General features: G+C 44.5%; 1 protein-coding gene across 1 annotated transcript in view; it reads right to left on the reverse strand.

Moving 5' to 3' along the window:
* Positions 1 to 13,592, reverse strand: part of adgrv1 (adhesion G protein-coupled receptor V1) — a 528,099-nt gene that overhangs the window by 273,690 nt on the left and 240,817 nt on the right. Inside the window, exons 50-53 of the mRNA XM_073066702.1 lie at positions 11,107 to 11,229; positions 6,958 to 7,180; positions 2,794 to 2,998; positions 816 to 962 (exon numbers count right to left, since the gene is read on the reverse strand). Of these exons, the coding sequence (XP_072922803.1) occupies positions 816 to 962; positions 2,794 to 2,998; positions 6,958 to 7,180; positions 11,107 to 11,229 (698 nt within the window). The remainder of the gene's footprint in view (positions 1 to 815; positions 963 to 2,793; positions 2,999 to 6,957; positions 7,181 to 11,106; positions 11,230 to 13,592) is intronic.

Genomic DNA, 13,592 nt, shown 5'->3' on the forward strand with positions numbered 1-13,592 from the left:
GGGTTTCCTCTGGCTGCTCCAGTTTCCACATACCAAAGACACATGGATTAGTAAGTTGTGGGCATGCTGTTCAGCCCCTAATGTTATAAACCTACTCCACAATCAATCTAACCCTTCCTTCCCACATATCCCCCCATTTTTCTTTCATCCATTTTTATCTAAGAGTCTCTTAAAGGTTCCTACTGTATCTGCATAGGAGGTGGGGTAGAGATACAAAGGAGGTGTAAGGTGCTCCTTCCCTCCGCTAGCCTGCAGGTCACCCTTGGGCAAGGTGTAGCACCTACTTCGACACCACCCCCCCCCCAGTCCCCCGGATCAGGGTCATGTGAAACCATGAGAGCAGGTGCGCACGGTCGTATGAAGAGCTCGTGTATGTCACAAGTCCTGATTATGCCAGGCAGACAATCTTATGCAACCACTGACACCAGGCGGAAGAATATTGATAATGCCCGGGGTCACCTGTCTTGTAATGACACAGTCCAAAAGAAGACAATAGTCAACCACTTCTGTAGAAATATTTGCCAAGAGCAGTCATGGTCATGGAAAGACCATGATTGTCTACATCACACATTGAGTCTGTCTCTAAAAACAGTCCAAACAGTGGTTCAAGCACTCACCGCTCTCTGTGTAAGAAACCTAACTCTGACTCTCCCTAAACTTTCCTCCACTTCCCTTTAAATGATGTCTTCTGATATTGACCATCTACTTCACCTAAGCCTTTACATTTTGAAAACCTTTATCAGGGTGCCTCTCAGCCTTTTCACCTCCAAGGAAATGTAATCTTTGGTACATAAAATAAAAAGAAACATCCTTACTGCTCCAGAGTTTGGGAAGATATCATTCACATTTCCAGTGGCTACCCAATGTACAATTAGAGTTTTGTGAGTTCCCCGCAGCCGTTCAACCCTCAGCGTGATCTGATTGTCTTCTTCCAATTCTTCAACTTGCATGGACAAGGAGCTCTGCAGAACGGAAATACAGCTTCAGTTTTTAATAGAGTCATATAACACCACAGCACAGAGACAGGACCTTTGGCCCATCTAGCCTGTGCCGAACGATCAATCTGCCTTGTCCTATCGACCTGCACCCAGACCATCACCCTCCATACCCCTCCCATCTATATACCTATCTAAATTTCTCTTAAATGTTGAACTTGAACCCAAATCCACCATTTCTGCTGGCAGCTCGTTCCACACTCTCACCATCCTCTGAGTAAAGAAGTTCCCCATCCTGTTCCCCTTAAACTAACTCATGAGGTTAGTTTCACCCAACCTCAGTGGAAAAAGCCTGCTTGTACTTACCCTATCTATACCCTCATAATATTGTATACCTCTATTCAATCTCCCCCAATCTCCTACGTTCTAGGGAATAAAGTCCTGACCTATCCCCTATAACTCAGGTCCTCAAGAACTGACAACATCCTTGTAAATGTTCTCTGCACTGTTTCAATCTTATTTCTATCTTTCCTGTAGGTAGGTGACCAAAACTGCACACAATACTCCAAATTAGGCCTCACCAACATCTTATACAACTTCAAAATAACATCACATCTCCTACACTCAGTATTTTGATTTGTGAAGGCCATTGTGCCAAAAGTTTTCTTTTCGACCCCATCTACTTGTGACCCTCTACTTAACTAACTTTTTGAGGTACCTTTGTTTAAAATGTACTATTTCATATTTGATAAAGATTCCTTCTGTGACCTGTTAGTAGTTAAACCATTTATAAGGAGCTTTTGATGGGTCTGGGCATGTCCATCCTGAAGTTTAGAAGAATGACGGGGGATCTCATTGAAACATATCGAATATTGAAAAGCGTAGGTAGAGTGGATGTGCAGAGGATGTTTCTGAAAGTGGGTGAGACTAAGATCAGAGGGCACAGCTTCAGAATAGAAAGATATTCCTTTAGAATACAGATGAGGAAGAATTTCTTCAGCCAGAGGGTGGTGAATCTGCAGAAATCATTGCCACAGATGGCTATGGAGGCCAAGTCATTGCCGTACATTTACAGAGAAGGTTGATAGGTTCTTGATTAGTAAGAGCTTCAAAGAGAGAGAGAGAATAAATCAGCCATGATGGAAAGGTGGAGCAGACTTGATGGGCCAAATGGTCTAATTCTATGTCTTATGCTCTTATAAGATAATCTACATTTTCTGAAGGAATACTACACAATGAACACTAATGTTGAAAATAGTACAGGCATAATTTTCAATTTATAATTTATTGATGTCAAGCTGTTCATGTTAACATTAGAAATATAGAAATCTGAACACATAGAATATTTTTACAAGTTCAAAATTCAGGTATAACTCCACCCTGGACAGACCCAAGCCCAACTGAGCGCTAGAATAGCAACCCTATCCCGTAAAGACCCAGAGCTACAGAAACCCCAAAGTCCTTATCCCTGGGAGGGGAAGGTTCATCTAGAAGATGTATGAAGTCATTTGGTGAAAGCAGATGCCAGAGGGCTAATTAACTTTCTATCAGCACAGGACAGAGGACCCTGGTGGGCTGCTGTGGGCGACCTATGCCCCTGGAGTGGTGACGGGCGCAAGAAGAAGAAAACTCAGGTATATTTAAAGCAGACGAAGATAAGTTCTTGATTAGTAAGAGTGTCAAAGATAACGGGGAGAAGGCATGAGAATGGGATTGAGAGGGATAATAAATCAGGCATGATGGAATGGTGGAGCAGACTCGATGGTCTAATTCTGCCCCTGCTGTATGCCTCATGGTCTTAAAGAGCCTTCAGTTTGTTTTCAAACCCAGATCAATATGAAAATGAAATCGTATTTACCTGCACAAAACCGATTATCCCATGGGCATCATCGTTTGACTGGATCACTAGATTGACGTGATCATTAAAACCAATTTCAGCTCCACCCCTCGCATTCACGAGTCTGACTGCAAAGAACTCGTCTTCCTCTGGCGTGTCATCATCAAGAATATTTACAGCTATCACTGCGTCTTTGTCACCAGGTTCAAAGATGAGCTCAGCAGATCTGTCAAGTTAAAGGTGGCAATGTTTAATTGTTATATCAACAGCAGCGAGCTAACATAGATTTTCACAAATAAAATGGCAGAGGCATTTTATGTTTCAGAAAAGCCATGGCAACTGATTTACTGAACCAGCAAAACTGAACACAAAGTGTGCTAAAAATCCTTTATGTAATTAGCTCATCATGTCAGACCCACCTCTTAAAGTGAACTCCAACTCAATGTCAGTGGTTGTGAATGACACCAATGACTTACCCTACACAGGCACTTCCCCCCACCCAGAATTCACTAAAACCAGCCTGTCTGGAGCTCAGACAAGCCGCCAGGCTCGGGTCCTGTGTTCCATGGGTGGAGGAACAGCAAGCGCCTCTGGCTCGTCCTGAGGTATGATGGTCACGTTGTGACAGCAGGAACATGGTAATGGAATCCTCCAAATCTTGGTGGGCCGGTTTGAGGCGATCTACCAACACACATTCAGGTTTACTCCTCTTATCCGTGGCACTCCACACAGGCCGCAGTCCAATCACTCTCCTCCTTTCTAAAGACGTGCCACACAAACTTTACTGCAAACAGTTTCTGTGGCCTTCCAGCCTGGATGTGACAGGCCAAGTATTGAATCAAAAACAGTCCACCTCCAGTTTGCAAATGTGGAATATCATGGGGCAAATGTAACCACTTGAGACATCACACAGGAGAGAAACCCCAGTTTCCCTGATCTTAATGTCAGCCAGCCACAGGCCCATGACTGCTGTTTGGTAAGCCTGGATCTCCGAGTTAGTAGCTTAGTCAGCTGCCACAGTCAACCCCATGGGTACGTCCTCAGCAGCTGGCCATAAGAACAATCAGCCACGGCGTTATTTTTCCTCTTGATATGGGCTATATCAGTTGTGAGTTCAGATATGTAGGCCAGTTGGCATTGCTGCCATGCAAACCAAGGGTCTGATATTTTGGCCATCGCATACACAAGGGCTTTGTGGTCAATGAACGCTATGAAATGGTGACCCTCTAGAGGAAAATGCAAATGGCAAACTGCCAGTTAGAGACCGAGAAGCTCACGGTCAAACGTGCTGTACTTCCTTCAGGGGAGACGGAGTTGCCGGCTGAAGAAAGCGAGTGGCTGCTACACGCCTCTGACCAGCTGATTGTGCACAGGACCCACAGTGTCAGTAATAATGGCTATGGGTGCGATGGGGAGTGGGGGCAGAAAGAACTTATATGGTATAATCAAATGCCCTGTTCATGTCTGCTGACCAAACACTTGATTAGGGGCATCGCCTTTAAGCGCACTATACAGGGGGAGCATAAATTTAGCAGCTTGCAGAGTGAAGGGGTGATAAAAATTCATCATGCCTAAAAACTCCTGTCAACTTTTAGTAGTGTGGAACCGTGGGAAATCCACAATACCGACTACTTTTGATGGACAGATTTTGCACCTTCTGTGGAGATGCAGTGGCTGAGATAGTTAATGGGTGACAACCCAAACTGACATTTAGGAGGGTTAGTAATCAACCCGTGTCAGCTAAAGCACTCAAAAAGTGTGCAGAGATGAGATAACTGTTCAGATTTGGAAGCACTGGTGACAAGCATGTCATCCAGGTAAACAAAAAGAAAATCACAGTCTTTTAATACAGAGTTCACTGGCCACTAGAAAGCCTGTGCTGCATTTTTCGGCTCAAACGACATGCACAGAAACTCAAAGAGGCCAAACGGGGTTATCACAGCCATTTTGGGCAAGTCCTTCGAGCACACAGGCACCTGATGGTAGCCCCAACCTAAATCAACTTTGGAAAAAATTAACTCACTGGCTAAACATGCTGAAAAGTCCAGGGACCATGTAGCGATGGGGTGGGGGGGGGGGCCTTGTTAAGGTGTCAGTAATCACCATCTGTGCAGCAACCACCATCGGACGTAGGGACGATGTGGAGGGGTAAAGCCCAGGGGCTATTCAACTGGCATACAACGCCAAGTCTTTCCATGTTGGCAGACACAGCCTTCTCAGCTTTTCTGAGTCCAGTCAATGGGCGCGGGCATGGACTGTTCAGCCAGTTGCAGAAATATGGTGTTCAACCGCATGTTTTGTGACTGTCGTGGAGAATGTGGGCTCAGTGAGGTTTGGGAATTCGCCCAGCAGCCGAGTAAACTCACATACAGTGGTGTTGTGGAGAACCTACTGCGGGAGCCAGGTAACAACCCAAATCCTCGACATCCCCAAGCCAGCAGTTCGTAAGATCAACTAATAACTGTGTTCATAGGAAAGCTACACCAAGCAGAGATCTAGCCACTTTAGCCAGGACCAAGCCCCATGTGTAACGTTGCCTACTGAAGCAGAGTGTCACCCTTCGTGTCTAGACCCTGCTGCCGTTTTCAGCCTCCAGTGAGGTTTTGTCGCTGTTTGCCCTCTCATCAACAGACGATACTGGCAACACAGTCCACTTGAGCACCCATGCTACATAGGAAGCGTTGCCCTGAAAGAGTGCCCGTAACGAATGGGAGACAAAGTTGGCAGCTGGAACCCAGGGTGTTCACAGACCTCTGATGTCCTGGTGCACTGGCACTGTTGAAGCTGCGAGGCAGTTGGCACTTCATAGCATTTGTACCAAAGCAAGTGTGGTAAAAAAAACCAGAACCAGTGTGGTCTATTTCACAGCCACTGGGACATTGCTGACTGGGCTTATTGAGGTAGAGAAAGGAGGAGCAATGATGTACTGGGGCCTAGCTGAGTGTAAACTGCCAGCCATTTTAGCAAGCTCCCTATAGTCCTTCACAGGTGCATTAGCAAGGACATTTGCTGCATGAAGTGTTCATTAGAAATAAAACAAGGATGGTGATCTCCCAGGAGAGACAGCACGTGGTCCATTAGCTCCCGAGGCCAGGCAAGGAGAGCTACTGTTCGGTACATTCAGACTCTGATAGTCCAAAAGTCTGTTGGCGGAGATTTCTCGAAGCCCAAATTGAGCCTCAGCTTGTACAAACCAAGCAACGGCATTTTGCTCCCAAAAATCAGTCAGTTTCAAAGTGACTGCACTGGCCGGTGTGTTCAATAACTCTGGAATTGTCCCAGAGCTTTGGGGTCACCAGTGTAGGTTTTCGCAAATAAAACGGCAGAGGCGCTTTATGTTTTGGAAAAGCCAAAGTGACTCATTTATTGAGCACCAAACACTGAAAACAAAGTGTGCTAAAAGCACTTTACGTAATTACCTCATCATGTCAGACCAGCCTCTTAAAGTGAGCCCTACGCAATGTAGGTCATTGTGCATTATGGACGTTTCCACCAATTACATTACGCTACACTAACATCATGTTAATATACATTCAGTGGCCACTTTATTAACTATCTCCTGTACGTCCTGCACTGAATAAAGTGGTCACTGAGAATATGTTTGTGGTCTTCTGCTTCTGTAGCCCATCCACTTCAAGGTTCGATGTGTTGTGCATTCAGAGATGCTCTTCTGCACACCACCGTTGTAACGCATGGCTATTTGAGTAACTGCCACCCTCCTGTCTGCCATTTTCCTCCAACTTTGTAGTGAAAAGGACTAAATCATTAAATTGTTAAATATCCTTTTGAGACTTCTTATGTTCCTTTTCTAAAGAGGTTAAGCATCTGAGTTGAGGTGAGGCAGTGTTATTCTCCTGACATGTCATATGTAGAACAACCCATATAATCCTCCGCTGTTACACTTTATTGCGGAGCATTTGCAAATTCTTGGTTACAAATCGCGAAGGGATCAGCAGAAGACACAACCAAACACTTGGTTGAAGGGTTTCACATTGTTTGGTTGAAGTCCTGTTGAAGGGTCTCAGCCAGAAAATTCAACAGTTTATTCCTCACCATAGATGCTACCTGACCTGCTCAGTTACTCCAGCATTTTGTGTGTGTTATACCAAACACTTTTCTCTGTCTGGGGAAGAAATGTACCCTTCTCAGATGCAATACATAAAACAGCAGCTCAAAAGTTCTTACCCTGGAATGAAATCCGATTCATTAGAAACAGAAGCCAGCTCATAAATCCAGGAGTCAAAATTGCCCACTGAAGCAATGAGGGCTCTGGTTCCATTATGGGAAGGGGCAGCGACAGACACCATGTGATCTGATGGTGGGAGCTTCAGTACCAATACAAAATGGCTGCTCCCCATGTCCCACGTGTAGAGATTTGACTTATCTCCACCATTCAACAGGAGATGAACTGGAAGAAAATAAACAATGAATATTTGCAAATTACAATCTGCTAATCAGAAATCAATCAAAGTATTACTACACACTCACTGGCCACTTTATTTGCTACACCTATTCACCTGCTCATTAATACAAATATCTAATCATGTGGCAGCAACTCAATGTATAAAAACATGCAGACATGTTGAAGAGATTCAGTTGTTGTTCAGATAAAACATCAGAATGGGGGAAGAAATGTGATCTAAGTGACTTTGATGGTGGAATGATTGTTGGTGCCATACAGGGTGGTTTGAGTATCTCAGAAACTGCTGATCTCCTGGGATTTTCATCGAGAAAAGTCTCTAATGTTTATAGAGAGTGAGGCAAGAAACCACAAACTGTCAGTGAGCAACAGTTTTGTGAGTGAAAACGTGTTGTTCATGAGAGAGGAGAATGGCCAGACTGATTCAAACAGACAGAAAGGTGAGAGTAACTGAAATAAACACATATTATAACAGAAGAGCATCTCTGATTCCACAACGTGTAAACCTTAAAGTGGATGGACTACAGCAGAAGAAGACCACACCAAGTTCCACTCCTGTGGCTAATGAGATGGCCACTGAGTGTATATTTGTTGAAGTAGTAAAACCGTTTCATTTTCACTCCTAACTCTTTCCAAGCCTAAACGTTGAAACAATGATGAGCAAAACGGCTCTGAATTGTCTTACTGCTTATTTCTTGCTAACTATCAATGATAAAAATCACTGCTTTCTGAACACAAACACATACAACTGATCCTATTTAAAAACTGTTCACTCTATGCATGGTGTAGAGTCTAACAACAACACCAAGTGCAACAACTGATGCTAGTTAGGAACTCCGACAAGAGAGAAATTCTGCGGATGCTGGAAATCCAAGCAACACTCACAAAATTCTGGAAGAACTCAGCAGGCCAGGCTGTATCTGCAGAAAATAGTACAGTCAATATTTCAGACCAAGACCCTTGATCAGGACTGGAGAAAAAAAGACGAGGATTCAGAGTTAGAGGGTGGGGGAAGGGGGCAGGAAGAAACACAAGGTGATAGGTGAAGCTGGGAGGGGGTAAGGGATGAAGTAAAGAGCTGGGAAGTTGATTATTGAAAGAGTTACAGGGCTGGAGAAGGGTTCCTCACCTTTCTCCAGTCCTGCTCAATTACCTCACACCTCCTGTTTCTACCTCCTACCTAAGATCAACAAACCTGCCTGTCCAGGTAGACCCATTGTTTCTGCTTGTTCCTACCTATCACGATATGATATGAACTCATATCTGCATACCTCGACTCGGTTTTATCCACCTTGGTTCAGTCTCTTTCTACCTACCTCCATGACACTTCACATGCACTTGATATTTTCAATGATTTCAAGTTTCCTGGCCCCAAACATCTTATTTTCACTATGGATGTCCAGTCCCTATACACCTCCATCCCCAACCAGGAAGGCCTAAAAGCTTTCCGTTTCTTTCTGAACACCAGACCCAACCAATTCCCCTCTATCACCACTCTCCTCCATCCAGCTGAATTGTCCTCACTCTCAATAATTTCTCCTTTGTGTCCTCCCACTTCCTTTAGGCAAAAGGTGTAGCATGGGTACTCACATGGGTCCCAGCTATGCCTGCCTTTTTGTTGGGTACGTGGAACAGTGTATGCTCCAGGACTACACTGGCGTCACTCCACCATTTTTCCTATACTACATCAACGACTGCATTAGTGCTGCTTCCTGCATCCATGCAGAGCTCGGCAACATCATTAACTTCCCCCCCAACTTCCACCCTGCCCTCAAATTTACCTGGTCCATCTCCGACACCTCTCTCGCCTTTCTCGATCTCTCTCTCTCTATCCTTGAAGACAGCTTATTTACTGATGTCTATTATAAACCTGCTGACTCTCACAGCTACCTGGACAATACCTCTTCTCACCCTGTCACTTGTAAAAATGCCATCCTCTTCTCTCAGTTCCAGAATGAAGGCGATACCTCCCGTCCTCCACCATCAATGCTGCCCTCAACCACATCTCTTCCACTTCACACATGTCTGGCTTCACCCCATCCTCCTGCCACCCCACTAGGATAGGGTTCTTCTCATCCTCATCTACCACCACCAGCCTCCGCATCCACCACATAGTTCTCCAAAACTCCCACCATCTCCAACGGGATCCCACTACTAAGCACATATTTCCCTCCCCCCCCCCTTGCTGCTTTCACTAGAGTTCGCTCCCTACATGAATCCATCGTCCATTCATCCCTCCCCCGATCTCCCTCCTGACGCTTACCCTTGCAAGTGAAACAAGTGCTACATTTGCCCCTACACCTCCTCCCTCACTACCATTCAGGGTCCCAAAATATCCTTCCTGGTGAGGCAACACTTCACCTGTGAGTCTGTTGGGGTTATATACTGTGTTTGGTGCTCCTGGTGTGGCCTCCTGTACATCAGTGAGACCTGACGTAGATTGGGAGACTGCTTCACCGAGCACTTGCACTCCATCTGCCAGAAAAAGCAGGATCTCCCAGCAGCCACCCATTTTAATTCCATTTCCCATTCCCATTCCGATATGTCAGTCCATGGCCTCCTCTACTGTGGTGATGAGGACCCACTCACATTGGAGGAACAACACCTTATATTCCACTTGGGTAGCCTCCAACCTGATGGCATGAACATCGATTTCTCGAACTTCTGGTAATGCCCCCCACCTCCCCTTCACCATTCTCCATTCCTTTTTCCCCTCTCTCACCTTATCTCCTTACTTGTCCAATACCTTCCTCTGATGCTCCTGCCCCTTTTTCTTTCTTCCATGGCATTCTGTCCTCTCTTCCACCTTCTCCAGCCCTGTATCTCTTTCACCAATGAACTTCCCAGCTCTTTACACCACCCCTCTCCCTCTCCCCCCCCCCCCCCCGTTTCACCTTATGTTTCTTCTTCCCCATCCCCCACCTTCTAAATCTGATTCATCTTTTTTCTCCACTCCTGATGCGGGGTCTCGGCCTGAATTGTCAACTGTACTCTTTTCCATAGATGTTGCCTGACCTGCTGAGTTCCTCCAGCATTGTGTGTGTGTGTGTGTGTGTGTTGCTCAGTGGGAAAAGCCTGCTTATGTTTACCCTGGGGCACAATCAGCAGGTCAGACAACATGTTTCTGTACCTATTTTGTTAAACAGGCAGATGTCCAAGTAAAAAAATCCTGCTGCAAACACATAGAATGGTGTTGAACAGGTAAAACAGGGGCAATCTGCATTCTAACTTTGACTCAAGCCCAAATTCAAGTTTAATTATCGTTCAACCATAACCCATGAACGCAGCCAAATGAAACAGCGTTACTCCGGGTCCAAGGTGCGATACACAGTACCAACAGCATGAGGCACATACGGAAGTGTAGCGGTCAGTGTGGCGCTATTGCAGCACAGGATGTCTGAGCTCAGAGTTCAATTCCCACATCATCTGTAAGGAGTCTGCATGACCTCCCACTGGAATGTGTGCGTTTTCTCCAGGTGCTCCACTTTCCTCCCACAGTTCAAAGGTAGTAGGCTAATTGGTCATTGTAAATTGTGCCATGACTAGGCTAAGGTTAAATCAGGGGATTGCCAGGGGTGTATCTTGAAGAGCCAATTCCATGTTGTATTTCAATAACTAAATAAATAAGATAGTAGTAAACATACAGTCACACAGAAAATAAATAATATTGCCCAAGTTGCTGAGTCCATGGAGATTGTCTGATTCTGGATGATGTGTCTACTGATGTGAAATGGCAGAAAGAGTAATTATCTTTGGAATTATTTCAAATCTGTAAATTATGAAGCTTCAATCAGTCATCACTAATACAAAGTTATTGTAAATTTTAAGATCTATCTTTCTGCCTCTGCTAATTTTTCCATCAGCCTTTCCACATAACACTGAGTGAACTGATGAGTTCAGTTCTGGAGTCTTACCCGTGCCAGAAGGAGGTGCAAAGAGATCAATGCTTCTCACGGTATTGACAGGAATAGTCTGGACCACTTTTAATAAGGGCTGCCCTGCCCTCCAAATGTACACGTGACAGGAAGTGTGGTTGCCTGTGAAGCACAATAAATGTAATCTTATTTAATGCCAATAAACTGTCATACCTAAAAAGACCTACAAAGAATCAGGGAGAACTGTTTGATAATAACAATGCTCCCAGAGATCAGAAATAGCCTATTTCTAACAAAATTCTAACACCATTGAGCACATTTACAAGGAGTGCTGCCACAGGGAAGCAGCATCAATCATCAAGGACCCCCACCATCCAGGCCAGGCTCTCTTCTCGCTGCTACGACCTGGCAGGAATTACAAATGCCCTAGATCACACATCACTAGGTTCAGGAACAGCTATTACCCTAAACATTCAGGCTCCTGAACTGGCATGGATAAGTTCACCCACCTCAACTCTGAACTGATTCCACAACCTACTGACTCATTGTCAAGGACTCTACAACAAATTTCTCATTTTTTTTTATTTGCTCAATTTGTCTTCTCTTGTACCTTGGTTGCTTGTGAGCCTTTGATGTGTATGCTTTGTTTTGTAAATTCTATTGCAGTTCTTTATTCTACTGTAAATGTTTGCAAGAAAATGAATCTCAAGTTAGTTTGTCCGATATAAGTGTCGGGCCAGATTGAAAGGTTTGTGTGTCGGGGCCAGTTCAGCTCATTGCTCCACGAGGTTCACTCATCTCTGCGCTGAACTGAGACTGTGGCCTGCAACTAACAGGCTCCTAAATCGGCTGAGTGATAACGGGCATCATGGCAATGGACTGACTTTCATGACCATCAGTTCTGAATGTTGTTTGCTTACTTTTATTGTTTGTATGATTTTCTTTCTAACATCAGGTGTTTTTTAAATGGGTTCTATTGTGTTTCTTTGTTTTGTGACTGAATGTTAAGGCTGTATATAGTACACATACCTTTGACAGCAAATGTACTTTCAATTTTGAATGTATACATTAAGAGAAGTTTGGACCATTACATGGATGGGAGAGGTACGAAGGGCTGAGGTCCAGGAGCAGGTCAATGGAACTAGGCAGAATAACAGTTTGGCACGGACTAGATGGGCCAAAGGGTTTGTTTCTTTACTGTGCTCTGTGACTCTACTTTGATAATAAATTTTACTGTGACTTTAAATTAATATCTAATGGGAAAAAGTGACAGCATTGACCAAAGAATTCTGCTGAACACACATCTGAGATTTCTTCATATACTCACGCTCTGCCCTGAGTAGCCCTCTAATGCAGAGAAAATTTACAAAGATGTTTGCTGGGACTTGAAGACCTGAGTATAAGCAAAGGTTGAAAAGGTTAAGACTTTATTCTTTGGAATGTAGAAGAATGAGGGGAGATTTGATAGAGATATACAAAATTATGAGAGGTGCAAGCAGGCTTTTTCCACTGAGGTCGGGTGAGACTAGAAGGGTGAAAGGTGAAGTGTTGAAGGGGAACATGAAGGAAACCTCTCCACTCAGAGGGTGGTGTGAGTGTGGAACGGGCTGCCAGTGGAAGTGATGAGCGGGGGCTCAATTTTGCACTTTGGAGAAGTTTAGGAAAACACATGGATGGGAGGGGTGTGGTCGTCTATTTTCTCAGTGCAGGACAATGGGACTAGGCAAATAATAGTTCAACATATGAAATATGAAGGGCCTGTTTCTGTGTTGTAACGTTCTATGACTCTTTGTGTCTTGCACAAAATCTTGTTTCAGTTTCTTCATCTCTGCTGTGGTCCGCTAGACTGGTTGAACAATTTTCTTATCCCCACACTACAACAGATCAGTAAGTGTGGCAATTTTCTTCTTTCAAGAACATCTGTCAACCAATGGCACTTTAATAACAACATTACTGTGAACCACCTTGGTACAATTACAAGATCTCTGCTTCTGTGCTGCAACTCCTATGTGAAATGTGAATCAGTCTTCAGGAAATAAAAGCTGTTCCTGACTTGAGCAACACACACAAAATGCTGGTGGAACACAGCAGGCCAGGCAACATCTATAAGGAGAAGCACTGTCGACGTTTCGGGCTGAGACCCTTCGTCAAGACTCAATTGAGCAGTAGTTAACAACAATAGCGTTACCTGTCATTAAGGACCCCCATCACCCAGGACATGCCCTCTTCTCATTGCTACCATCAAGGAAGAGGTACAGGAGCCTGAAGAAGAACACTCAAAGCTTCAGGAACAGCTTCTTCCCTTCTACCACCAGATTTTTGAAATACACAGCACATTACAGGCCCTTCAGCCCACAATGCTGTGTCGACCATGTAACCTACTCTCGAAACTGCCTAGTATTTCCCTACCACATAGCCCTTTATTTTTCTAAGCTCCATATACCTATCTAAGAGTCTCTTAAAAGACCCCATTGTATTGGCCTCTACCACCTTTGCTGGCAGTGCATTCCACACACACATCACTC

The sequence above is a fragment of the Hemitrygon akajei genome, chromosome 2 (assembly GCF_048418815.1).
Source record: "Hemitrygon akajei chromosome 2, sHemAka1.3, whole genome shotgun sequence".
NCBI classification, from domain to species: Eukaryota; Metazoa; Chordata; class Chondrichthyes; order Myliobatiformes; family Dasyatidae; genus Hemitrygon; species Hemitrygon akajei.